The 23513-nt window shown below is 62.4% G+C and overlaps 1 protein-coding gene across 1 annotated transcript; it reads left to right on the forward strand.

The window, feature by feature from the left end:
* Positions 1-847: 847 nt before the first annotated feature.
* KLHL18 (kelch like family member 18) lies at positions 848-21705 on the forward strand (the record flags this gene model as incomplete). The annotated part of the gene is made up of 10 exons (XM_084280024.1): positions 848-991; positions 9559-9689; positions 9793-9933; positions 12111-12309; positions 13606-13766; positions 14815-14951; positions 16528-16765; positions 18443-18547; positions 19299-19410; positions 20382-21705. 10 exons carry the CDS (start codon positions 848-850, stop codon positions 20766-20768), a joined length of 1755 nt encoding a protein of 584 aa, XP_084136150.1. The 3' UTR covers positions 20769-21705.
* Positions 21706-23513: the final 1808 nt, after the last annotated feature.

Below are 23513 nucleotides of genomic sequence, written 5' to 3' on the forward strand. Positions count from 1 at the left end.
GGGGGAGGATGCAGGTGAAGCCTAGGAGAGTAGGGGGAATGAGGCAACAAGGCCTGGAGGGGGGAAGGCCAGGGGGAGGAGGGGGATGATGTGACAAGGCCTGGAGGGGGGTGACAGGGTCTTTGGGGTAACACCTCGAGCAGGGGGGGGGGGTGGTAAAGGCCTTGGGTGGGGTGGGGGATGAGGGCCCAGGGGGAGAAAGGCCTGGTCGGGGGGGACACAAGGGTCAGGAGGTGAGGGGGGGGAGGCCAGGGGGAGGAGGGGGATGATGTGACAAGGCCTGGGGGAGGTGACAGGGTCTTTGGGGTAACACCTCGAGCAGGGGGGGGGTGGTAAAGGCCTTGGGTGGGGTGGTGGATGAGGCCCCGGGGGGAACAAGGCCTGGTGGGGGGGGGACACAAGGGTCAGGAGGTGAGGGGGGGAGGCCGCGGGGAGGAGGGGGATGATGTGACAAGGCCTGGAGAAGGGGGGGCAAGGCCGGGGGGGGTGGAAAAGGCCTTGGAAGGGGGTGGGGGGGAGGCCGGGGGGTGACAGGGCCTCGAGTCGGGGGTGTCAAGGGCCGGAGCGGGGGCCGAGGCCGGGGGAGGGGGGGTAGAAGCCTGTTGGGACAGCGCTGCGGGGCAGGGGGACGGGGAAAGGGGAGGGGGCGGCGGGGGCGGGCGCGGCCCCCTCACCTCCCAGCCGCGGCGGGCCCGCGTACGCCGTTGCCACGGCAACCGGCCCCTTCCGGCTCGTCCCGGAAGCGCGGGGAGGCGGAAGGGGGGGGGCGTGCGCCGCGGTACGGCGGCCGGGCGGGGCCAAGGCGCGGGGGAGGCGAAGCGCGGCGGGGTGGGGAGCGGCCGGGACGATGCTGGAGGCGGCGGCGGCGGCCGGGCCCGAGCTGGACCCCGAGGACTTGGTGCATTTCTCGGTCGGGGACCTGCCCAGCCGCGGCTACGGCGTCATGGGCGAGATCCGGCGGCAGGGCAAGCTCTGCGATGTCACCCTCAAGGTGCGGCCCGGCCCGGCGCGGCCCCGGGGGGAGCTGAGGGACCCCCTGGGCTGGGGAGGGGGGAGCTGAGGGACCCCTGGGCTGGGGAATGAGGGGAGGGGGGAGCTGAGGGACCCCCTGGGCTGGGGAGGGGGGAGCTGAGGGACCCCTGGGCTGGGGAATGAGGGGAGGGGGGAGCTGAGGGGCTCCTGGGCTGGGGAGGGGGCAGCTGAGGGACCCCTGGGCTGGGGAATGAGGGGAGGAGGGAGCTGAGGGACCCCCTGGGCTGGGGAATGAGGGGAGGAGGGAGCTGAGGGACCCCCTGGGCTGGGGAATGAGGGGAGGGGAGAGCTGAGGGACCCCCTGGGCTGGGGAGGGGGGAGCTGAGGGACCCCTGGGCTGGGGAATGAGGGGAGGGGGGAGCTGAGGGGCTCCTGGGCTGGGGAGGGGGCAGCTGAGGGACCCCTGGGCTGGGGAATGAGGGGAGGAGGGAGCTGAGGGACCCCCTGGGCTGGGGAATGAGGGGAGGAGGGAGCTGAGGGACCCCCTGGGCTGGGGAATGAGGGGAGGGGAGAGCTGAGGGACCCCCTGGGCTGGGGAGGGGGGAGCTGAGGGACCCCTGGGCTGGGGAATGAGGGGAGGGGGGAGCTGAGGGACCCCTGGGCTGGGGAATGAGGGGAGGGGGGAGCTGAGGGACCCCTGGGCTGGGGAATGAGGGGAGGGGGGAGCTGAGGGACCCCCTGGGCTGGGGAGGGGGGAGCTGAGGGACCCCCTGGGCTGGGGAATGAGGGGAGGGGGGAGCTGAGGGGCCCCTGGGCTGGGGAGGGGGGAGCTGAGGGACCCCCTGGGCTGGGGAATGAGAGGAGGGGGGAGCTGAGGGACCCCCTGGGCTGGGGAGGGGGGAGCTGAGGGACCCCCTGGGCTGGGGAATGAGGGGAGGGGGGAGCTGAGGGACCCCCTGGCCTGGGGAGGGGGGAGCTGAGGGACCCCCTGGCCTGGGGAGGGGGGAGCTGAGGGACCCCCTGGGCTGGGGAGGGGGGAGCTGAGGGGCTCCTGGGCTGGGGAATGAGGGGAGGGGGGAGCTGAGGGACCCCTGGGCCGGGGGAATGAGGGGAGGGGGGAGCCAAGGGACCCCCTGAGCTGGGGAGGGGGGATCTGAGGGACCCCCTGGGCTGGGGAGGGGGGAGCTGAGGGACCCCCTGGGCTGGGGAGGGGGGAGCTGAGGGACCCCCTGGGCTGGGGAATGAGGGGAGGGGGGAGCTGAGGGACCCCTGGGCTGGGGAGGGGGGAGCCGAGGGACCCCCTGGGCTGGGGAGGGGGGAGCCGAGGGACCCCCTGGGCTGGGGAGGGGGGAGCCGAGGGACCCCCTGGGCTGGGGAGGGGGGAGCCGAGGGACCCCCTGGGCTGGGGAGGGGGGAGCCGAGGGACCCCCTGGGCTGGGGAGGGGGGAGCCGAGGGACCCCCTGGGCTGGGGAGGGGGGAGCCGAGGGACCCCCTGGGCTGGGGAGGGGGGAGCCGAGGGACCCCCTGGGCTGGGGAGGGGGGAGCTGAGGGACCCCCTGGGCTGGGGAGGGGGGAGCTGAGGGACCCCCTGGGCTGGGGAGGGGGGAGCTGAGGGACCCCCTGGGCTGGGGAATGAGGGGAGGGGGGAGCTGAGAGACCCCTGAGCTGGGGGAAGGAGGGGAGGGGGGAGCTGAGGGACCCCCTGGGCTGGGGAATGAGGGGAGGGGAGAGCTGAGGGACCCCCTGAGCTGGGGAGGGGGGAGCTCAGGGACCCCTGGGCTGGGGAGGGGGGAGCTGAGGGACCCCCTGGGCTGGGGAGGGGGGAGCTGAGGGACCCCCTGGCCTGGGGAGGGGGGAGCTGAGGGACCCCCTGGGCTGGGGAGGGGGGAACTGAGGGACCCCTGGGCTGGGGAGGGGGTAGCTGAGGGGCCCCTGGGCCGGGGGAATGAGGGGAGGGGGGGGCTGAGGGACCCCTGGGCCGGGGGAATGAGGGGAGGGGGGAGCTGAGGGACCCCGTGGGCTGGGGAGGGGGGAGCCGAGGGACCCCCTGGGCTGGGGAGGAGGGAGCTGAGGGACCCCTGGGCTGGGGAATGAGGGGAGGGGGGAGCTGAGGGACCCCTGGGCTGGGGTGGGGGGAGCTGAGGGACCCCCTGGGCTGGGGGAATGAGGGGAGGGGGGAGCTGAGGGACCCCTGGGCTGGGGAGGGGGGAGCTGAGGGACCCCTGGGCTGGGGAGGGGGGAGCTGAGGGACCCCCTGGCCTGGGGAATGAGGGGAGGGGGGAGCTGAGGGACCCCCTGGCCTGGGGAATGAGGGGAGGGGGGAGCTGAGGGACCCCCTCCAGCCTGGGAATGTTGTGAGGAGAAGAGAGAGGGGAGCTGAGGCAGGAGAAGGGGAAGGGGCGCAGGGCAGGTGCGAATGGGGGGCCAGTCAGGGGGCAGAATGGGGACAGAGAGAGGACTGCCCCCCCCCCCCCCGCCCCCCCCCCAGCTCCTGGGCTGTGGAGAAGGGTGAGCTGAGGGTCATCCCCCCCCCCTCCCCTTCCTGTGGCTTTTGGCAGCAGGGGAGGGCAGTGCTGAGACCCCCCAGCCCCCTCAGTGGGGTGTCAGGAGGTGCTGGCTGTGCCCAGCCCTTGGAAGGGGGGGGTTGGGATGGGGATGGGGGGTGTCAGGGTGCTGAGCTCGCCCAGGCTGGGTGCTGGGACACGCTGGTGCCACAGAGGTGGGGTGGGAGAAGGAGCCTGTGTCTCCCTGGGGACTGTTTTGGGGGGGTGGGTTTCCAGCAGCCTGGCAGAGTGACCCAATAAACCCCTGTGGTTTGGGGAGGGGGGGAAATGGGGTGTCCCAGCACCCCCACACTGCATTCCAGTGAACTCCTGTGGGAGGTGGATGGGGTTTGGTGTCAATTTATGGGCTGACCTCTTGTTCCAGCCCCTGGGATGGGAGGGATGAGCCCTTCCTTCTCCCTGGGGAAACATTCACCTCCCAAGGACGCTGCTTTCCCAGCAAGGAAACGGCCCTGGGATGGGATAAATCCTCCCCCCAAAGTCTGTGGCTCCCAGGGGATGGGCTGGGGGGGCTGTGAGAGGGGCCTGTGCCCAGCACTGGGGGCTGCAGACACTGGGATCCATGGGACTGGGAGCTGGGTGGGTGTGACAAGCAGCTCCCAGCCCTGATTGAGTCATTCCCCAATTAACTCCAGGCTTTAATTAAACACCAAGGTGTTTCCTGGCCTACTGAATGCTGACAGCATTCCACCTGCCTCCCCAGGGCCAGGGAAGGACCTGGAGAAGGGTTGAGCCTGTTGTGGAGACTGTGGGGCATGGGGGGGGGACTCAGCCCCTCCCTGGGCAGCCTGTGCCACAGCCCCACAACTCTGCCAGGGAAGAACTTTGCCCTCCCAGCTGAGCTGACCCTGCCCTGGGGCAGCTTGAGCCCATTGCCCCTCCTCCCAGCTCCTGGCCCCTGGCTGCAGAGACCATCGCCCACCTCTCTGCACCCTCCTGCCAGGGCAGGGCAGGGCAGGGCAGGGGGGAGAAGGGCTCCCCTCAGCCTCCTCTGCTCCAGGCTCAGCACCCCCAGCTCCCTCAGCCGCTCCTCGCAAGCTTTGCTGCTCTCCAGCCCCTTCCCCAGCCTGGTTGCCCTTCTCTGGACACGCTCCAGGACCTCCAGCTCCTGCTGGGACTCAGGGGCCCACAACTGGCTGTGGCCCCTCTTCCCAAGGGATCCCATCCGGACTCAGACCCCCCCGGCCTTGTCTCCAACTCCCGCCTGTTCTTCTGGGAACTCCCCCTGAGCGAGTTCCCTCCCCTTGTGGAAAAGCAAAGGGCTTTTTGTGTCACTCTGATCTCACTTGGCTTCTCTCCTGTGGCAGATGAGGGGAGGTTTGGGGGGCTTGAGGGCTGTGGGAGCCCAGCAGACCAGCTCCACCCCAGCGCTCAGCCTGTTTGAGGCCTCCCCGTCCCTGAAGGGACCCCAGGAACAGGAGGGGAATCAGCTCTTGGGAGGGGCAGAGACTGGCAGGACAAGGGGCTGGAGTGAAGCTGGAGGAGGGAAGGGGGAGAGGAGAGACTGGGGGGAAGTTCTGTGCAGAGAGAGTGGTGAGGGGCTGGAAGGGGCTGCCCAGAGAGGGGGTGGGTGCCCCGTCCCTGGGGGTGTTCCAGGCCAGGTTGGCTGGGGCCCTGGGCACCCTTGTGTAGCTCCAGGCCTGGAGGTTGGTGTCCCTGCCTGTGGCAGGGGGTTGGGGCTCTGGGACCCTCGGGGTCCCTCCCAGCCCAGACCATTCCATGATTCTCCAGGGTTTGCTGTACACAGAGGCCTAAAATCCTTGGGAAGAGTCTCTACTCCACTCCAATTACTCAATTCCCCTCATCAGGCCGGGCGAGCGCCCGTTGGATGAATAGGATGGGTGGGATTTGTTCTCCTTTCTCAGAAACCATCTGACTGTGGTTCCTGCTCTGTGGGACACACACAGCACTTGGGTTTCAGTGCAAAGCAAGCAGCTCCACTTTGCCTGGGTCCCTTGGAGCTCTGGTTATTCCAGCTCAGCTGAGGGAAGTTCTGCTGCTCTTGTGATGTGAAGGGGAAGTTCCACAGGGCCACATGTCTTTCCGGTGGCTCAGGATTCGTTCATGGGAAGCCAAAGCTCCTTTCCTACGTGGATGGTTGAGCCTTAGGGATTTGAAAAGTCCTTTTCTATTCCTGGCTCTCTAATAGCAGCAGGGCAGAGCTCCCCAGGAGGATCTTCCCTCTGTCCTTTCAGTGTCCCTTTGGGGACTATCTGGAGGGTTTCTCTGAAGAATAGTTTTGGGATGGTTTGGTGAACCTCAGGAGGCTCAACAAAGCCCAGTGCAGGGTCCTGAGTCAGGACAACCCCTGTTACCCTCACAGGGCAGGAGATGATGGGCTGGAGAGCAGCCCTGAGGGAAAGGACTTGTGGGGACTGGTGGGGGAGAAGCTGGACAGGAGCCACCCATGTGCATCTGCAGCCCTGAGGGAAAGGATTTGGGGTTCTGATGGACACAGAGCTGGACATGAGCCAATGATGGGCACTCACAGCCCAGAAGGCCAACCCCATCCTGGGCTGCACCCCCAGCAGTGTGGGCAGCAGGTCCAGAGAGGGGATTGTCCCCTCTGCTCAGCCCTCCCCTGGGATCCTGCGTCCAGCTCTGGAGCCCTCAGCACAAGGAGGACATGGAGCTCTTGGAGCGGGGCCAGAGGAGCCCCGAGGAGGATGCGAGGGCTGGAGCAGCTCTGCTCCGGAGCCAGGCTGGGAGAGCTGGGCTGGCTCTGCCTGGAGCAGAGGAGGCTGGGGGGGCCCTCAGAGCCCCTTCCAGCCCCTGAGAGGTGCCTGTAGGGAAGCTGGGAAGAACTGTTCCCCAGGGCACGGAGCGCCAGGACGAGGGGCCATGGGTTCAACTCCAGCAGGGCAGGGCCAGAGGAGACCTGAGGGAGAAGCTCTTCCCTCTGAGGGTGGGTGGGTGGGTGGGGAGACCCTGGCCCAGGGTGCCCAGAGAGGGGGTGGGTGCCCCGTCCCTGGGGGTGTTCCAGGCCAGGTTGGCTGGGGCCCTGGGCAACCTTGTGTAGCTCCAGGCCTGGAGGTTGGTGTCCCTGCCTGTGGCAGGGGGTTGGAGCTCTGGCACCCTTGGGGTCCCTCCCAGCCCAGAACATTCCATGATTCTCTGATCTGCTCTTTAGCTGCAGAGATGAATCAGAGAATCCCAGACTGGGCTGGGTTGGAAGGGACCCCAAGGGTCCCAGAGCTCCTGGGTGTTTATGCTCTTCCAGAGTGCTGTTTTTTTGGAGACCAGCATCCTCTTGAGGTGGCAGCTGCTCAACCAGCTTTTATGTCCTGGAGTTTCCATCTCCACATCACCCCAGGGTCCGAGTGCTCCCTGGGGATGCAGCAGCAGCTGCTCCCTGCAGCAAGGAAGCACCACTCATCCTATCTCCTCCCTGAGAAATTCCAGGAGGGATGGGGGGGAACCAGATCTTTTTATAGCTCCTGCTCACTGCAGGCAGAGCTGGAGGAGACCTCCTCTCATTCTTCTCACTCCTCATTTAGTTTTGAGCCATCCCAATGCCACATTTCCATGATTAACTCCAGGATTCATTAACAAACTCAATTAAAAACCATCAATCCCAGCTCCACAGAGGTTCTGGGAGGAACCTCCCTCTGTCCTGTGGTGGGAGATGACTGGAATTCCAGAGAGCTTAAGGCTGGAATTTCACTGGGGTCCTGGAAAACCCCATGACTGGCTGGTCTGCAGGTGATTTGGGTAGGTTGGGGAGATGCTGAAGGAACCTGAGGTGGTTGGGAAGAGATCCTGAGGGAAACTGGGCTCGTTGGGGAGATCCTGAGGGAATCTGGGCTCGTTGGGGAGATCCTGAGGGAAACTGGGCTCGTTGGGGAGATCCTGAGGGAATCTGGGCTCGTTGGGGAGATCCTGAGGGAAACTGGGCTCGTTGGGGAGATCCTGAGGGAAACTGGGCTCGTTGGGGAGATCCTGAGGGAAACTGGGCTCGTTGGGGAGATCCTGAGGGAATCTGGGCTCATTGGGGAGATCCTGAGGGAAACTGGGCTCGTTGGGGAGATCCTGAGGGAAACTGAGCTCGTTGGGGAGATGCTGAGGGAAACTGGGCTCGTTGGGGAGATCCTGAGGGAAACTGAGCTTGTTGGGGAGATGCTGAGGGAATCTGAGCTCGTTGGGGAGATGCTGAGGGAAACTGGGCTCGTTGGGGAGATCCTGAGGGAATCTGAGCTCGTTGGGGAGATGCTGAGGGAAACTGGGCTCATTGGGGAGATGCTGAGGGAAACTGGGCTCGTTGGGGAGATGCTGAGGGAAACTGGGCTCGTTGGGGGGATGCTGAAGGGAAACTGGGCTCATTGGGGAGATCCTGAGGGAATCTGAGCTCGTTGGGGAGATGCTGAGGGAAACTGGGCTCATTGGGGAGATGCTGAGGGAAACTGGGCTCATTGGGGAGATGCTGAGGGAAACTGGGCTCGTTGGGGGGATGCTGAAGGGAAACTGGGCTCGTTGGGGAGATGCTGGAGGGAAACTGGGCTCGTTGGGGAGATCCTGGGGGAAACTGGGCTCGTTGGGGAGATCCTGGGGGAAACTGGGCTCGTTGGGGAGATCCTGGGGGAAACTGGGCTCGTTGGGGAGATGCTGAGGGAAACTGGGCTCGTTGGGGAGATGCTGAGGGAAACTGGGCTCGTTAGGGAGATGCTGGAGGAAACTGGGCTCGTTGGGGAGATGCTGAAGGGAAATGGGGGCATTGGGGAGATCCTGCAGGGAAGATGAGCTTGGTCAGAGGGAGAAGTATCTTTCCCTGTTGGAGCTGGGGGATCTCAAAGCCAGCTAAGCCCTTGTGCACGTGAGGCCTTTGGGTTAAGGACCTTACTGAAATCCCCCTGCACAGCGCTGACAAGCTGCTTGGGGTTGTGATGGGACTTGCTGTGTCCCCCTGAGCTCTCAGCTAGTGTAGCTGCTGCTCCCCTTACATAACTCCTGAGTATTTTTAGCCCTCCATGAAGATGTGGAGCCTGGAGCATGAGCAGAAACCATGTCCTGCTGTGCTAAGCTCTGTCCTCAGCTTCTTCCTGCTGACAGGTTCTGCTGTGTGACCTCCCAACCCACCTGTGCTGCATTTGAGCTGTTTTCCTTAAAGCAAAACTCAGCCTACAGCTTCAGGTGGGCTTTGGAGACCTTCAGCCTGGAGAAGAGGAGGCTCCAGGAGATCTTACAGCACCTTCCAGTCCCTGAAGGGGCCACAGGGAAGCTGGGGAGGGACTTTTGACAAGAGCACAGAGTGACAGGATGAGAGGGATGGGGTTAAATTGGCAGGGGGGAGATTTAGATGGGATATTAGGAAGGAATTCTTCCCTCTGAGGGCGGTGAGGCCCTGGCACAGGGTGCCCAGGGAGGTGGTGGCTGCCCCCTCCCTGGAGGTGTCCCAGGTTGGATGGAGCCCTGAGCAGCCTGGGCTGGGGAGAGGTGTCCCTGTCCCTGGCAGGGGGTGGGACTGGGTGGGCTCTGAGGTCCCTTCCATCCCAAATCACTCTGTGAGTCTATGATCTGAGGGCTGGAGCAGCTCTGCTGCTCTACTCCATCCAGTAGTCCTCATGGGAGTGAGAAGGGGGATGGGAGAGGCCAGGAGCCCCTTCCAGCTCCATGCTCCATGCCTTGGGAAAGCTCTTTGGAGCAGGTGCAGCTGGTGAAAGTGAACCTGGGGGGAATTTAAAGGAGATGAGCCCAGGAGCCTCTAATTGTAGTGAAGGTGAGTGGCCCTGAGCGTAAGCTCCAGGCTCCTGCTGGCTGCCTGGGATTTAATCCATGAGCTGGGCACCAGGTCCATGGAGGAGCTGAGGGAGAGGAAGGGGGTGTCCCTGTCACCCAGCTTTTAGTTCTCTGCAATAACAACAACCTGGGACTTGCTTTGAGCCTTCCTGGTCAGGGTATCCCAGGATCAGGGTATCCCAGGAGCTGCCATCCCCTTGGCAGATGGAAATCCTCCAGCTTCCAGCTCTTGGTGACCACGATGGCTGGTTCTGACCTGCCCTCCTTCCTTTCCTCTCTCTCCTTTAGGTGGGGGACCATAAATTCAGCGCCCACCGGATCGTGCTGGCAGCCTCCATCCCCTACTTCCACGCCATGTTCACCAACGACATGATGGAGTGCAAGCAGGATGAGATCGTCATGCAGGGCATGGATCCCAGGTAACCTTCCTGGCCAAGGTATCCACAAGGCCTGGGCACCACCAGGTTTGGAGGATGGTGCTGGAAAAAAGCCTTCTTTGGTTTCTTTCTCCTCCTCCCTCAGTGCTCTGGAGGCTCTGATCAACTTTGCCTACAACGGCCACCTGGCCATCGACCAGCAGAATGTCCAGTCTCTGCTGATGGGGGCGAGTTTCCTCCAGCTGCAGAACATCAAAGATGCTTGTTGCACCTTCCTCAGAGAGAGGTAAGGGCTCGTTTTGGGGCTCTGCTCAGTGCTCCCCCACCGACAGCAAGGTTTGGGTCCTCAGGGGCTGCTTTGGGATGGAGAGGGGTTGGTGACTCTCTCCTGAGAGCCGCTGTGCTCGTCACCTCTGAAAGAGACCATGAGGTGCTACAGGTGGGACACAGGCTTGGCCATGATCTCCTCCTGGATCTGAATTACCCCCCTGGAAAGCAGCAGGCACAGAGCTGCCCAGTTCCTGGTGCTGTGGGGGTGTGGAGGCTGCTGGGAAGGAGCGGTGCCCTGTCCTGACCCAGGCAGGGGGTGGGAACGCTGCTCTGCTGGGATGGGGCCAGGCTGGACCAGAGCTGCTCCATCGCTGCCCTTCTCAGCTGGAAAGGGGGCAAAATAGATCCTGAGAGGCTGAGGAGTGGAGATAAGGGCAGGGAGAGGCCTCCTCTCTGTCAGGGGTGTCCCCCCGCTGCGGCGTGGGGCCTCTCCTGGGGCTGCAGGGGGGTCTCTGCTCCATCAGCATCCTCCCTGGGCTCCCCCAGGGGCTTCTCCAGGGGCTGCGGGGGCATCTCTCTCTCCTCCTGCCCCCTTCCCTGCCCCTGGGGCCTGCAGAGTCTCTGCCCCTTCTCCCTCCCTTCCCTGGGGGGGTTTCCCTCCTCACTGGGCTTGGGCTGTGGGGCTGGGGGCAGCTCCTGGCTGCTCCCTGCACCCAGGTTTCTCACTCCCCAAATCAAGCCCAGGTTTCTCACTCCCCCTGCCAGTGTGTAGCTGTAAGAACGTTCCAGAAACCAGCATGTTCTCTGGAATCCTACCACAGGCCTCTCCAGATCATTCCAGGGAGTTCTCCATGTGTCCTTCCCTCCCCTGCCTGGGCTCCTCTCCAGCTGTTCCGTGACATTAAACGTACCCACCAAGGAAAGGGAACATCTCAGAGGGTTATTTCTTTCCCTTTCCTTCTGCCCAGAGTTCTCCAGACACCGTGGGCTGGGAAGGGGGGATAAAAGGGGTGTCCCTCCATGTTCTGTCTCAGTTTTGGGGCCTCCAGGCCTTCTCCAGCTTGTTTAAACTTCAATCCCCTGAGATTACAGAGTGTTCATCCCTCTTCTTGCCCCCAAAACCCCAACCTAAACCAGTTTAGTTTGAGGTATTGGATGTGACACCAAGCTGGAAGGAGATGGGGTGTTTTGATTTTGGGGGAGGGGGGTTTGGGGAGGGAATTATTTGAGTCCCTCCCAGCTTTGGGTACTTGAATCTGCATCAAGATGGAGTGAGGTGCTGTGGTGTCTCAGATTTGGATCCTACAGGATCATGGCCCCACCAGGTTGGAAAAGACCTTTAAGATCATTTCCCCCCATTGGCTGGGGCCCTGGGCAACCTTGTGTAGCTCCAGGCCTGGAGGTTGGTGGCCCTGCCTGTGGCAGGGGGTTGGAGCTCTGGGACCCTGGGGGTCCCTCCCAACCCAGCCCAGTCTGGGATTCCATGATCATCAAGTCCAACCATTCCTGTCCTCAACATCTGGATCTCCCAAATCTGCCAGGACCAACTGGGTGTCCCACAGCCAGCCCTGGATTTGAGCTGTTGCCTTGAGCAATAATGAGAAGATGGGTGGATCTTTGACCATCCTGAGGAGCTGGAGCTCACACCCTGAGCTCTGCTCCTCAAAAGGCATTAAAATTTGGGGTGTTAACCACAGACAGGTCCCACCAAGCCCTATATGCACCCCAAGAGCTGTCCCCACATGGCAGTACCCCCCTCAGCACTCTGTATTTACCCTTAGTGCAACGTGGGGTGCTGCTTCTCCACCACCCTCATGGCACCACACAGCTTTATGCAGCTCCCTGAATCCAGCTCTGTCCAGTTCTGGGGTTCACAGAATCCCAGACTGACGTGGTCCTCTGGAGATCACCCCATCCAACCCCCCCACCCCAGAGCAGGGGCCCCTCAAGCAGCACAGGACAGCACCCAGGATGGCTCCAGAGATGGGAGGGAGACTCCCCAACCTCTCTGGGCAGCCTGGCCCAGGGCTCTGCCACCCTCCCAGCACACAGGTTCTTCCTCAGGCTCAGGTAGAACTTTCTCTGCTCCAATTTGTGCCCACAGCCCCTTGTCCTGTGACTTGTGTTGCTTCTCCCAGCCCTCTTTGTCCTCCACCCCTGCACCCTGACGTTGCTTTGGGTCTCCTCTCCCAGGCTTCACCCTAAGAACTGCCTGGGGGTGCGGCAGTTTGCAGAGACCATGATGTGTGCTGTGCTCTACGACGCTGCCAACAGCTTCATCCATCAGCATTTCGTGGAGGTGTCCATGTCTGAGGAGTTCCTGGCACTGCCTTTTGAAGATGTCCTGGAGCTCGTCTCCAGGGACGAGCTCAACGTGAAGTCTGAGGAGCAGGTCTGTGCCTGGGCTGGGGCTGGACAGAGACAGCTTTTCCCTGCTCAGTGGGTGAGGGACAGGCTGTGGGTGTGCTGGACTCCAGCAAAGCTTTTGGCATGGTTCCTCCCAGCATCCTGATGGAGAAACTGGCTGCCACCAGCCTGGCCAGTAAAGCACTGGATGGTGGCTGGTCCCAAACTGTGGTGGTGATCAGAGCCAAAGCCAGCATGAGATGGGGCACCAGTGGTGTCCCCAGGGCTGGTGCTGGGGGTTCAACAGCTTCATCAGTGACCTGGGTGAGGGGGAATGATGTTTCTTCAGCAAGTTTGGGGCTGACACTGAGCTGGGAGGATGTGTGGATCTGCCTGAGGGTGGGGAGGCTCCTCAGAGGGACCTGAGCAGGCTGGAGCATTGGGCTGAGCCCAAGGGGATGAGGTTGAACCAGGCCAAGGGCAGAGTGGACAGCAAAGCTTGTGAGGAACAGCTGAGGGAGCTGGGGGTGCTGAGCCTGGAGCAGAGGAGGCTGAGGGGAGCCCTTCTCCCCCCTGCCCTGCCCTGCCCTGCCCTGGCAGGAGGGTGCAGAGAGGTGGGCGATGGTCTCTGCAGCCAGGGGCCAGGAGCTGGGAGGAGGGGCAATGGGCTCAAGCTGCCCCAGGGCAGGGTCAGCTCAGCTGGGAGGGCAAAGTTCTTCCCTGGCAGAGTTGTGGGGCTGTGGCACAGGCTGCCCAGGGAGGGGCTGAGTCCCCAGCCCTGGGGGTGTTGAACAGGGGGGAGATGAGGTGCTCAGGGAGCTGGGGCAGCACAGGACAGGGATGGTTGGACCTGATGGGCTCAAAGGGCTTTTCCAACCTTGGGATTCTGGGATCCTGTGGTGGTTTGGCAGTGGAGCAGGATATGACCCTATTCCTGGGCTGAGGAAAGTTGGGGAGATGTCCTGGCACGGTGGGAACACCAAGAGGTGTTGGACAACACCAGGCTGACTCCCTGAGCCCCAGTTCTCTGTGCTGCTGATGTTCCCTTGCTCTGAGCAATGCCTGCTGGGGTTTCTCATGCTGTACATTTCACCAAACCTTGGTTTGAGATGTTCCATCAGTGACAGAGCTGGAACCTGTTGGATCCTGAAGACAGAATCCCAGAGTCTCCAGGCTGGAAAAGCCCTTTGAGCCCATGGAGTCCAACCATCCCTGTCCTGTGCTGCCCCAGCTCCCTGAGCACCTCATCTCCCCTCTGTTAAACACCCCCAGGGCTGGGACCTTTGGGTTGTCCAGCTCAATAACCCCCCAAGCCTCCTCTTCCCATGCTTCTCTCCCCTAGGTGTTCGAAGCTGCTCTGGCCTGGATCCGCTACAGCCGAGACCAGCGAGAGTCCTTCCTGCCCGAGCTCCTCTCCAAAATCCGCCTCCCCCTGTGCCGCCCCCAGTTCCTCAGCGACCGCGTCCAACAAGACGACCTGGTGCGGTGCTGCCACAAGTGCCGGTGAGGGTTGGACAGAGGGAGGGGATGGGGGGGACACAAACCACCCAGGGGACACTGGGTTCCAGTGGAAGGACTGGGAATGTGTTGTACAACTCAAACTGGGTCCAGCTCTGTTCAGCGTCTTTATCAGTGACCTGGGTGAAGGGATGGGATGTTCCCTCAGCCAGTCTGGGGCTGACACTGAGCTGGGAGGACGTCTGGGTCTGCCTGAGGGTGGGGAGGCTCCTCAGAGGGACCTGAGCAGGCTGGAGCCATGGGCTGAGCCCAAGGGGATGAGGTTGAACCAGGCCCAGGGCAGAGTCCTGCCCATGGGACACCCCGACCCCGAGCAGCGCTACAGGCTGGGGCAGGGGGCTGGAGAGCTGCTGGGGAGAAGGAGCTGGGGGTGTTGGGGGCCTGGGACTGCCCAGGAGCCAGCAGTGTGCCCGGGGGGCCAGGAAGGCCAAGGGCATCCTGGCTTGTGTCAGAGCCAGCGTGGCCACAGAGCCAGGGCAGGGCTTGTGCCCCTGGGCTGGGCACTGGGGAGGCTGCAGCTGGAGTGCTGGGTCCAGTTGTGGGCCCCTGAGTCCCAGCAGGAGCTGGAGGTCCTGGAGCGTGTCCAGAGAAGGGCAACCAGGCTGGGGAAGGGGCTGGAGAGCAGCAAAGCTTGCGAGGAGCGGCTGAGGGAGCTGGGGGTGCTGAGCCTGGAGCAGAGGAGGCTGAGGGGAGCCCTTCTCCCCCCTGCCCTGCCCTGCCCTGCCCTGCCCTGCCCTGGCAGGAGGGTGCAGAGAGGTGGGCGATGGTCTCTGCAGCCAGGGGACAGGAGATGAGACATCTGTCTTTAACAGAGGGGAGATGAGGTGCTCAGGGCTCTGGGTCAGCAAAGGACAGGGTCGGTTGGACTCGATGGGTTTAAAGGGCTTTTCCAACTTGGTAGACGCCTTGGAGGCTGAAGGCTTCATCTCCATCCATGGATGCAGCACCCTCCCTGGATTTAACTTGGCAGCAGGACATCGCTGACCCAAGATTTCCTTGGCCAAACCCTTTCCTGATTCCATTTCCATTTCAGGGATCTGGTTGATGAAGCAAAAGATTATCACCTCATGCCCGAGCGCCGGCCGCACCTCCCGGCGTTCAAGACCCGTCCCCGGTGCTGCACGTCCATTGCTGGGTTGATTTACGCCGTGGGAGGACTTAACTCAGCAGGTACCTTGCATACCCTTGGGCTGGGTCAGCCTGGAGAAGAGAAGGCTGTGGGGGGACCTCAGTGCAGCCTCCCCGTCCCTGAAGGGACCCCAGGAACAGGAGGGGAATCAGCTCTTGGGAAGGGCAGAGACTGGCAGGACAAGGGGCTGGAGTGAAGCTGGAGGAGGGAAGGGGGAGAGGAGAGACTGGGGGGAAGTTCTGTGCAGAGAGAGTGGTGAGGGGCTGGAAGGGGCTGCCCAGAGAGGGGGTGGGTGCCCCGTCCCTGGGGGTGTTCCAGGCCAGGTTGGCTGGGGCCCTGGGCACCCTTGTGTAGCTCCAGGCCTGGAGGTTGGTGGCCCTGCCTGTGGCAGGGGGTTGGAGCTCTGGGACCCTTGGGGTCCCTCCCAACCCAGACCAGTCTGGGATTCTATGAGTCTATGATTCTGTGGCACAGGGAGCTGTTTAGTTGGCTGGGGTGGGGTGATGGGATCATGAACTTCCCTCCTGGGAAGTGTTGAGCGCGTTTCTCTTCCTTTGACCCTTCTGTTGAGATGCTTGAGGTGGCTGGATCCATCATTTAACAACTTCCAGCTAGAAACTCTGCCAAGGTCAGGGTTTTTTTGGGACAGGGAGTCTCAAAGAGGCAGCATCTTGAGGACAATGTCTCTGCCTGTAGGAAGAAGTAGAACTTGGAGGGTGATGCTTTTGGGGTGGTGGGATCACACGTGTGGATACTCTGCCCTGGTCAGGCCCCAGCTGGAGTGTTGTGTCCAGGTCTGGGCTCCCTGGGATCAACCAGCCAGGGATCTACTGGAGAGAGTCCAGAGGAGGGACAGAGATGCTGAAGGGGCTGGAGCATCTCCCCTGGGAGGAAAGGCTGAGGGAGCTGGGGCTGTTCAGCCTGGAGAGAAGAGCCTGAGAGGGGATCTGATCACTGGTTCTCAAGAGCTGAAGGGTGGGAGCCAGGGGGCCATGGGCAGCCTCTGCTCAGTGTCTGTGGGGACAGGACAAGGGGCGATGGGCTCAAGTTGGAGCCCAGGGAGTTCCCCCCAATGTGGGGAAGAACTTCTTGGTGGTGAGGGTGAGGGAGCCCTGGGCCAGGCTGCCCAGGGGGTGTGGAGTCTCCTTGTCTGGAGAGATTCCAGCCCCTGTCCTGGGGACCCTGCTTGGGCAGGGGGTTGGACTCAATGATCTCTGGAGGTCCCATCCAACCCCTGCATCCCACAGAGAAGCTTTCTCTCTGAGAAGCAATGACACCAGCAGACATGACCTGGTAGATCTTTGCTGCCCCTTTGAGGTGATAAGAGGTTCTTCTCCTGCAGCCTGGGCCTTTAACTTCCCTTAGTACTGGTGAGCTGTGAACAGGACGCATGGGATCCCAGAGCAGGACCTGTGGGGTCCCAGAGCAGGACCTGTGGGATCCCAGAGCAGGACCTGTGAGATCCTGCCCATCTTCCCAGAGAAGAACAGGCGAAATCCCCTTGGTGACCCCCATCTTTGGGATCAGACCTCACACCCACACCCCCCCCCCGTGCTCCTCACCTCCAGAGAAGCTTAATGAGTGTTCTATCAGGTCTCCCTCTTTTAATTTGAGTAGCAAATTTTTATGCAGGCGACTCTCTGAACGTGGTGGAAGTGTTTGACCCCATTGCCAACCGGTGGGAGAAGTGCCAGCCCATGGCCACGGCGCGGAGCCGCGTGGGCGTCGCGGTGGTGAACGGGCTGCTCTACGCCATCGGGGGTTACGATGGGCAGCTGAGGCTGAGCACCGTGGAGGTTTACAACCCAGAGATGGATTCCTGGTCCAAGGTGGAAAGTATGAACAGCAAACGGAGGTAGGTATGGGTTGTCTCCATGGAGGGACCTCCAGAGCAGGAGAGGAGGACAATGAGGGTGGAGGGAGGTTGGAGGTGGGGTGGTGGAAGCCAAGTGAGAATTCCCTGTGTGAGGAAGGAGTGGTGTGGAGGTGGGATGGGTTTAGCCATGTTTGGGGCAGGGATGTTGCTCAGCAAAGTCCTACCTGTGTGTCAGAGCCTCAATTAACAAGGAAAGCCGTTAAGACCTTGGTTGAGGAGCGTTGGGCTCTGAGCTGTGGAGAGCTCCTGGGTTTGGTGGCAGTGAGGGGAGATGTCAGGCTGAAAGGGAGAGGGGGAGTTCTGCTGGGAAGGGTTGGGACTGGAGTCCCAGTGGAGGTGCTCAGAGCCCTGTTTCTTCATACCCTGATGGGAGGTGGTGGTAGAGCTGGTTCCAGTCTCTTGTCCCAGGTGTCCTGTTGGGTGGCCCTTGGGAGCTGCGGATGTTTCCAAGCTGTAATGACACCTTGGTCAGGCACCTAATGAGCTTGTGTTGGACAGCAGCTGGTGCATCTCACACACCCCCAGAGTGGTGGGGTTGGAGGGACCTCTGGAGAGCCCCCCAGTCCCACCCCTTCCAGAGCAGGGTCCCCTCAAGCCACACAGGACAGCGCCCAGGATCACAGGGTTGGGATCTCCCCAGGAAGGAGACTCCCCAACCTCTCTGGGCAGCCTGGCCCAGGGCTTGGGCACCCACAGGGTGAAGGAGTTTTTCCTCCTGTTGGGATGGACCTTCCCGTGCTCCAGTTTGTGCCCATCACCCCTTGTCCTGTCCCTGGACACCACCAAGAAGAGTCCAGCCCTGTCCCCTGACACCCCCTTTAGATATGGGTGGGTGTTGATGGGATCCCCTCACAGTCTTCTCTCCCCCAGGCTGAACAGACCCAGTTCTCTCGGCCTTCCAGAGATGCTCCAGCCCCTCATCATCCTCACACTCTCCCCAGCAGCTCCCAGTCAGTCCTGAACTGGGAGCCCAGCACTGGGCACCCGACTCCAGCTGTGGCTCAGCAGGGCCGAGCAGAGGGGAGGAGAACAGAACCTCCCTGGACCCACCAGCCACACTCTGCTCAAGGCCCCCAAGTCCCATCAGTCCCTTGGCCACAGGGACACAGAGCTGGGCACGGAGGGCTCAGTGTCACCAGGGCTGCCAGGTCCTTCTCCTCCCTCTGTGCCAGGGACTGACACCCCTCTGGGGAGGCCCTTTGCCCCCATCTCCAGCCCAAACCTCCCCACACACAACTCGAGGCCGTTTCCTCTGGTCCTGGAGCTCGTCCTGGGGCAGAAGAGCCCGACCCCCCGGCTGCCCCCTCCTCCCAGGGAGCTGCAGAGAGCCAGCAGGTCTCCCCTCAGCCTCCTCCTCTCCAGCCCCAGCCCCGGGGCCCTCAGCTGCTCCCGGCAGCCTCGAGCTCCAGCCCCTTCCCTGCTCCATCCCCCTTCCCCAGCCCCTCCCCATCCTCCTTGTGGTGAGGGGCCCAAACCTGACCCTGGTGCTCAGGGATGGGTCTCCCCAGTGCCCTGGGCCTGCCCCGATGCTCAGCTAGGATTGAGAGGTTCTGAAGCCAGGGGAAAGAGGGGGAGGAAGAGGAGGCTGACTGGGATGAGGGAGGTGACAGCACAGCAGGTGCTGTGGATTCACAGGCTCCATCCCCTTCCTTGCAGCGCGATGGGAACGGTGGTGCTGGACGGGCAGATCTACGTGTGTGGAGGCTACGATGGGAACTCATCCCTCAACTCCGTGGAGGCCTATTGTCCAGAGACCAACAAGTGAGAGCTCCTCCCAAGGAGACCAAGGGCAGAGTCCTGCCCATGGGACACCCCGACCCCGAGCAGCGCTACAGGCTGGGGCAGGGGGCTGGAGAGCTGCTGGGGAGAAGGAGCTGGGGGTGTTGGGGGCCTGGGACTGCCCAGGAGCCAGCAGTGTGCCCGGGGGGCCAGGAAGGCCAAGGGCATCCTGGCTTGTGTCAGAGCCAGCGTGGCCACAGGGCCAGGGCAGGGCTTGTGCCCCTGGGCTGGGCACTGGGGAGGCTGGAGCTGGAGTGCTGGGTCCAGTTGTGGGCCCCTGAGTCCCAGCAGGAGCTGGAGGTCCTGGAGCGTGTCCAGAGAAGGGCAACCAGGCTGGGGAAGGGGCTGGAGAGCAGCAAAGCTTGCGAGGAGCGGCTGAGGGAGCTGGGGGTGCTGAGCCTGGAGCAGAGGAGGCTGAGGGGAGCCCTTCTCCCCCCTGCCCTGCCCTGCCCTGCCCTGCCCTGGCAGGAGGGTGCAGAGAGGTGGGCGATGGTCTCTGCAGCCAGGGGCCAGGAGCTGGGAGGAGGGGCAATGGGCTCAAGCTGCCCCAGGGCAGGGTCAGCTCAGCTGGGAGGGCAAAGTTCTTCCCTGGCAGAGTTGTGGGGCTGTGGCACAGGCTGCCCAGGGAGGGGGCTCAGTCCCCAGTCCTAACAAATCCCACCTGAAAATAACCCAGGGGCCACATGCTGGGGCCTCAGGACCCTCCTTGAAACCTCTTCCTTCCCCCTCCCAGGTGGACAGTGGTGACACCGATGAGCTCCAACCGCAGCGCCGCCGGGGTCACCGTCTTCGAGGGTCGCATCTACGTTTCGGGGGGGCACGATGGGCTCCAGATCTTCAACAGTGTGAGTCTGGGGGCTGCCCACTCCCACCAGCCCAGCGTGGGGATCAATCCTCTCCATGTAGACCAAAGGTTCAGGATGAGGCCAGGAGGACTCCCAAGCCCTTTCCCTTTGCACCCAAAGCACCATAGTCATTTCCCAGCACCCCCCCCTCCCAAATTCATTCTGTGGCCCCATTTTTCTCTGCTGGGGTAGAAAGGAGCTCACCAAGCCCCAGACCCTGGCTGGAAGTGCTGCTCTTCTTCCCCAGCACCAAAAGAACAGAGCTGATGTGTTGGGTCCCCCTGGAGCTGGGTGTCACCTTGTCACTCTGCTGTGCCTTTGCTTTTTGATGGCTTCTCATTCAGAAAGGGGTTATCACAGCAGGGAGAGGAGGAGGAAGGTGGCCACCTCCCCCCTCTCCCACCAGCTCCTCCTTCCAGGGTTTCTTTTATCCTGTTCCTTCAAGAAAAACCCGATGGAGATCTGGGACCCCAACAAAAGAGAGAGGGGTCAGAGGAGCCCCGGAGATGCTCAGAGGGCTGGAGCAGCTCCCCTAGGGAGAGAGGCTGAGGGAGCTGGGCTGGGTCAGCCTGGAGAAGAGAAGGCTGTGGGGGGACCTCAGTGCAGCCTCCCCGTCCCTGAAGGGACCCCAGGAACAGGAGGGGAATCAGCTCTTGGGAAGGGCAGAGACTGGCAGGACAAGGGGCTGGAGTGAAGCTGGAGGAGGGAAGGGGGAGAGAGAGACTGGGGGGAAGTTCTGTGCAGAGAGAGTGGTGAGGGGCTGGAAGGGGCTGCCCAGAGAGGGGGTGGGTGCCCCGTCCCTGGGGGTGTTCCAGGCCAGGTTGGCTGGGGCCCTGGGCAACCTTGTGTAGCTCCAGGCCTGGAGGTTGGTGTCCCTGCCTGTGGCAGGGGGTTGGAGCTCTGGGACCCTTGGGGTCTCTCCCAACCCAGCCCAGTCCCTGATTCTCTGACCTGCCTTCCCCTGCCCACAGGTGGAATACTACAACCACCACACAGCCACGTGGCACGCCGTCTCCAGCATGCTGAACAAGCGCTGCCGCCACGGCGCCGCCGCGCTGGGCAGCAAGATGTTCGTCTGCGGAGGTTACGACGGGTCGGGGTTCCTCAGCGTGGCTGAAGTTTACAGCTCCATGGCAGACCAGTGGTACCTCATCGTCCCCATGAACACCCGGAGGAGCCGGGTGTCCCTGGTGGCGAACTGTGGCCGCCTGTACGCCGTGGGGGGTTACGATGGACAGTCCAACCTCAGCTCAGTAGAGATGTACGACCCGGAGACCAACCGGTGGACGTTTATGGCCCCCATGGTGTGTCATGAGGGAGGGGTGGGAGTGGGTTGCGTCCCCCTCCTCACCATCTGAGAGGAAAGCAGGATGGTTGGGTGGAAGGAGGGGGGTTTGGAGGTGGAAACCCATCTTTTCGATGACAATCCGGAGGAGAGGTTGGTGGTGCAGCTCCAGGTGCTCAAGTGTCATTGACAAACACAAACTGATCCACAACCCATCCACAACCCAACCCCTCCAGAACCCATCCAAACCTCATCCAAAACCCATCCAACACCCCTGCAAAACTCAACTCATCCAAAAGCCATCCCCACCCTTGACTTCTCCTCCTAAGGATGGAAACACGCTGCATCACCGAGCTGGAGCGAGCACAGAGCTGCCCCCATCCCTCCCTCCTTCCCTCCCTTCGCTGGGACACGTAGCTCCAGGCTTCCTTCCCCTCACTGGTGGTTTTCCACCATGACTTTGGGAAACACGGCTGTGGGCTGGGGTGGGGAAGGAAGAGGGGGGCTCCGTTACACCATCCAAACTGCCACTTCGCTGCCTCTGGAACCACATCCCCAATTTCCATCAACCAGCCAAGCCACCCCATCCCAATTCCCTGAGGATTTGGACCGTGGCCACGTGTCTCCATGCTCCCCATGGATGGATCTTCTCCTGGTTTATCCAAACAGCAAATCCAACCCCCCCAAAACCACCCCCCAACCACCCCTTGAGGGTGCTGCTCCATGGCTCCGTGTTTGAGGTGCTGCTTTACGCAAGGTTTCTGGTGGGGACGACTCCTCTGCCAAGAGCCACAGGATGGAGAAACCAGGAAGAAGATGAGGAAAACCCCCCTCAACACCCCCCCCCACCCCAAACCCCGGCGGTTAAACCAGGGTGGGGGGTGTTTTGGCAACTGGGGAGGATGGGTTGGGTTGGCCAAACGTTGAACGACACTAAACGACCTTCTTGGGATTTCACAAGGGGAACCAGGCTGAGATGTTCCCTCTGAAGGTGTCCCCTAAATTAAATGTCCAGCTATTTTCTGAGTTGATGTTTGAGGTGGGTGGAGAGGAGCTGGGGTGGGATCTTCTGGGAGGAGGGAGAAACAAAATGGATAGGGATTTGGAAGTTGGGTGATGCTGGGAGATGCTGTCCCCATGGGAGTGTCTTGGGTCCAGTTGTGGGCCCCTGAGTCCCAGCAGGAGCTGGAGGTCCTGGAGCGTGTCCAGAGAAGGGCAACCAGGCTGGGGAAGGGGCTGGAGAGCAGCAAAGCTTGCGAGGAGCGGCTGAGGGAGCTGGGGGTGCTGAGCCTGGAGCAGAGGAGGCTGAGGGGAGCCCTTCTCCCCCCTGCCCTGCCCTGGCAGGAGGGTGCAGAGAGGTGGGCGATGGTCTCTGCAGCCAGGGGCCAGGAGCTGGGAGGAGGGGCAATGGGCTCAAGCTGCCCCAGGGCAGGGTCAGCTCAGCTGGGAGGGCAAAGTTCTTCCCTGGCAGAGCTGTGGGGCTGTGGCACAGGCTGCCATCACTCTGCAGCTCTCCTCTGTTCCCATTTCTCACCAGGTTGCCCTTTGGCAAAGCCGGGTGATGGGAGGGGAAACTGGGAGCTGGGGGCTCACCCCAGTGCCCCCCCTGCCCCATGTCTTCACACCCACCTCCTGGCTCTGCCTGGGACCTGAAGCTGCCCCAGGGGAAGCTGAGGTTGGGCATCAGGAACAATGTCTGTGCTGACAGGGGGGTCAGATACTGGCCCAGGCTGCCCAGGGGGTGGGTGAGGCCCCATCCCTGGAGGGGTTGAAAGCAGAGCAGAGGTTGTGCTTGGTGACATGGTCTGGTGCTGGACTGGCAGGGCTGGGCAGGTGGGTGGGCTCTGTGGGCTTGAAGGGCTTTTCCAACCCAAACCATCCTGTGGTTCCACGATTCTCAACCCAGCCCAGGGAGGGGCTTGTCCCGCTCTGCCCTGCGCTGGGGCGGCCTCACCTCCAGCCCTGGGGCAGGTCTGGGCACCACAGGACAGGAGGGACAGGGACCTGTGGGAGTGTCTGGAGGAGGCAGCGAGGATGGGGAAGGGTCTGGAGGAGAGACTGAAAGCCCTGGGGTTGCTCAGCCTGGAGAAGAGGAGGCTGAGGGGAGCAAAGGGGCCTCATGGATCCCTGCCAGCCATGGGGATCCCGGGATTCTGGGATCTGGCTCTGACCATAGGCAGCACTTCCCTCCATGGAACACCTCCATCCCTTGGGGTGTTCCAGGCCAGGTTGGCTGGGGCCCTGGGCAACCTTGTGTAGCTCCAGGCCTGGAGGTTGGTGGCCCTGCCTGTGGCAGGGGGTTGGAGCTCTGGGACCCTTGGGGTCCCTCCCAGCCCAGCCCAGTCTGGGATTCTCTGATCAAATCCTCTTCCCAACAGCTCAACCTGGTCCTTGGTGGTTCGGTGGCCCCAGGTGTCTCAGCCAGCCCCCACCCACCCCATTCCAGCTCCTGGGTTTTATGCCCCAGGGATTTCTTGGAGGGGTGGGGGGCTTATTTTCTTTTCCTTCTCCCTTTTGGCTCTTCCCCAGAGAAAGGGGGAAGCTCCAGCTTCTCACGTCCCTGTTCTGGAGCTCCAGGCCCTCCAGCATTCCACCTCCCTGTTGTGGAGCTCCAGGCTCTCCAGCATCCCACGTCCCTGCACATCTCAGACCTGCTGGTGTCCATAAGAGGACAGTAAAATACCAAATGTGGGGGGAAATGAGCCCAGTTCACCCAGGGAACGTAAACTGGGAGAGCAGAATGGGCTTGGTGCAGTCCCCAGTGAACCCCAGTTGAGGGAAAACCCAAAAATCCCACCAACCCCACAGTCTCCACTCA

The sequence above is a fragment of the Gallinula chloropus genome (genome assembly GCF_964237585.1).
Source record: "Gallinula chloropus genome assembly, chromosome: 2".
NCBI lineage: Eukaryota > Metazoa > Chordata > Aves > Gruiformes > Rallidae > Gallinula > Gallinula chloropus.